The 1,852-nt window shown below is 67.4% G+C and overlaps 1 protein-coding gene across 2 annotated transcripts in view; it reads left to right on the top strand.

Annotated features, from left to right (window-relative positions):
• Window positions 1-464: 464 nt before the first annotated feature.
• ABTB3 (ankyrin repeat and BTB domain containing 3) overlaps window positions 465-1,852 on the top strand; it is a 303,807-nt gene continuing 302,419 nt past the window's right edge. For both annotated transcript variants that reach the window (XM_024732211.1, XM_024732210.1), the window contains exon 1: window positions 465-1,852. This exon is cut by the window's right edge and continues 171 nt beyond it. In XM_024732211.1, the coding sequence (XP_024587979.1) occupies window positions 940-1,852 (913 nt within the window). In that variant the 5' untranslated portion in view covers window positions 465-939.

Genomic DNA, 1,852 nt, shown 5'->3' with positions numbered 1-1,852 from the left:
AAAAAGGAAAGTGAAATCCGAAACGCAGGGGCAGAAAGCGACCCCAGGCAGACAGTTTGTGAACCGCTGGGGGGAGCACAACTCGGTCGGTGGGTGGGTGGGTCACATGCCCAACCTACCATTCTCCTGTTCTGGTATCAAAGCCGAAGGCTCAAGGGCAGGAACAGCAGAGGAGGGGTGGGGTAGCATCTGCGTCTCTACGCTCCCACAGGTCCCCCAATTCTCAGGCCCTGGCTCCCCACTTCATGGAGCCTCGGTCACGGGCCGGGGGCGTGTATGAGGGGCGGGGCTGCGTGGAGCTGAGGAATAAAAAAAAGGTAATTAGCATCCTCCAATCCCATTGGCTCTCCGCCGGCCCTGCTTTACATACGCCCGCCCCCTTGGGCTGCCCGGGGCTTGCGGGGTTTTGTAGGGTTTGCAGCTGTCGCGGTCGTTGCTGCGCTTCCGTGCCGGGCTGGCGAGCGCCGAGCGAACCCCGGGCCGGGAACCGGGAGCCGGGGAGCCGAGAGCCGAGAGCCAGCTGCCGGCAGAGGTGCTGCCGCGGGCATCTGGGTCGATTTCCGTCCTACGAACACCGAGGCCGGCGCCCAGTGGTTTCTGCGCCAAGCCCGGCCCGGTGGGGAGCGGGTCAGACAGTTTTATTTTATTTTGGAAGAAAGGGACGAGTCCGGCGTGAGCTTCTCCCCCGGCCTGGCTCGCTCCTCAGCGTGTCCCAGCTCCGGCCCGGGCTCTGGAAGATGACTCTCTGCTCTGCCCTGCGTATTGCAGCGGCGACGGCTCGGGGAGGCATCCGAAAGTAGTAACAGTAGGTAGTAGCGGCTGGTGGAAAAGTGAGCCGAGGCGGCGCGGACTCGGTTCTTCCTGCGCCCCGGCGCCCGCTTTTCCTCGCTGCTGCTTCCCCTCGGCTCCCCGGCGGCCGCAGCATGAAGTGGCGCAGCGATGGCCAGGAGAGGTAAGAAGCCCGTGGTTCGGACGCTGGAGGATCTGACGCTGGACTCGGGTTATGGTGGCGCGGCGGACTCGGTGCGCTCCTCCAACTTGTCCCTGTGCTGTTCCGACTCGCACCCGGCGTCCCCGTATGGCGGGAGCTGCTGGCCGCCTCTAGCTGACTCCATGCACAGCCGGCACAACAGCTTTGACACTGTCAACACTGCCCTGGTGGAAGACTCCGAGGGGCTGGACTGCGCCGGCCAGCATTGCTCGCGGCTGCTGCCGGACCTCGACGAGGTCCCCTGGACCCTCCAGGAGCTGGAGGCGCTGCTATTGCGCTCGCGGGATCCCCGGGCAGGCTCGGTGCCCCCCGGCGGCCTACCCAAAGACGCGCTGGCCAAGCTGTCGACGCTGGTGAGCCGGGCGCTGGTACGCATCGCCAAAGAGGCGCAGCGCCTGAGCCTGCGCTTCGCTAAGTGCACCAAGTACGAGATCCAGAGCGCCATGGAGATCGTGCTGTCCTGGGGCCTAGCGGCTCACTGCACGGCGGCCGCGCTGGCCGCGCTGTCCCTCTACAACATGAGCAGTGCCGGTGGCGACCGCCTGGGCCGCGGCAAATCGGCGCGCTGCGGCCTCACCTTCTCCGTGGGCCGCGTGTACCGCTGGATGGTGGACAGCCGCGTGGCGCTGCGCATCCACGAGCACGCAGCCATCTACCTGACGGCCTGCATGGAGAGCCTCTTCCGGGACATCTACGCGCGGGTCGTGGCCTCCGGGCTGCCCAGGAGCTGCAGCGGCCCGGGCCCGGGCTCCAGCTCCAGCTCCGGCCCGGGTCAGGGCTCGGGCCCCGGAGCAGCCCCCGTGGCGGATAAGGAGCGGGAGGCGCCGGGAGGGGGAGCGGCGAGCGGCGGCGCCTGCAGCG

Source organism: Neophocaena asiaeorientalis, unplaced genomic scaffold (assembly GCF_003031525.2).
Source record: "Neophocaena asiaeorientalis asiaeorientalis breed wild unplaced genomic scaffold, Neophocaena_asiaeorientalis_V1.1 scaffold418, whole genome shotgun sequence".
Classification (NCBI taxonomy): Eukaryota; Metazoa; Chordata; class Mammalia; order Artiodactyla; family Phocoenidae; genus Neophocaena; species Neophocaena asiaeorientalis.
This window is presented reverse-complemented; position numbering and strand designations above follow the sequence as displayed.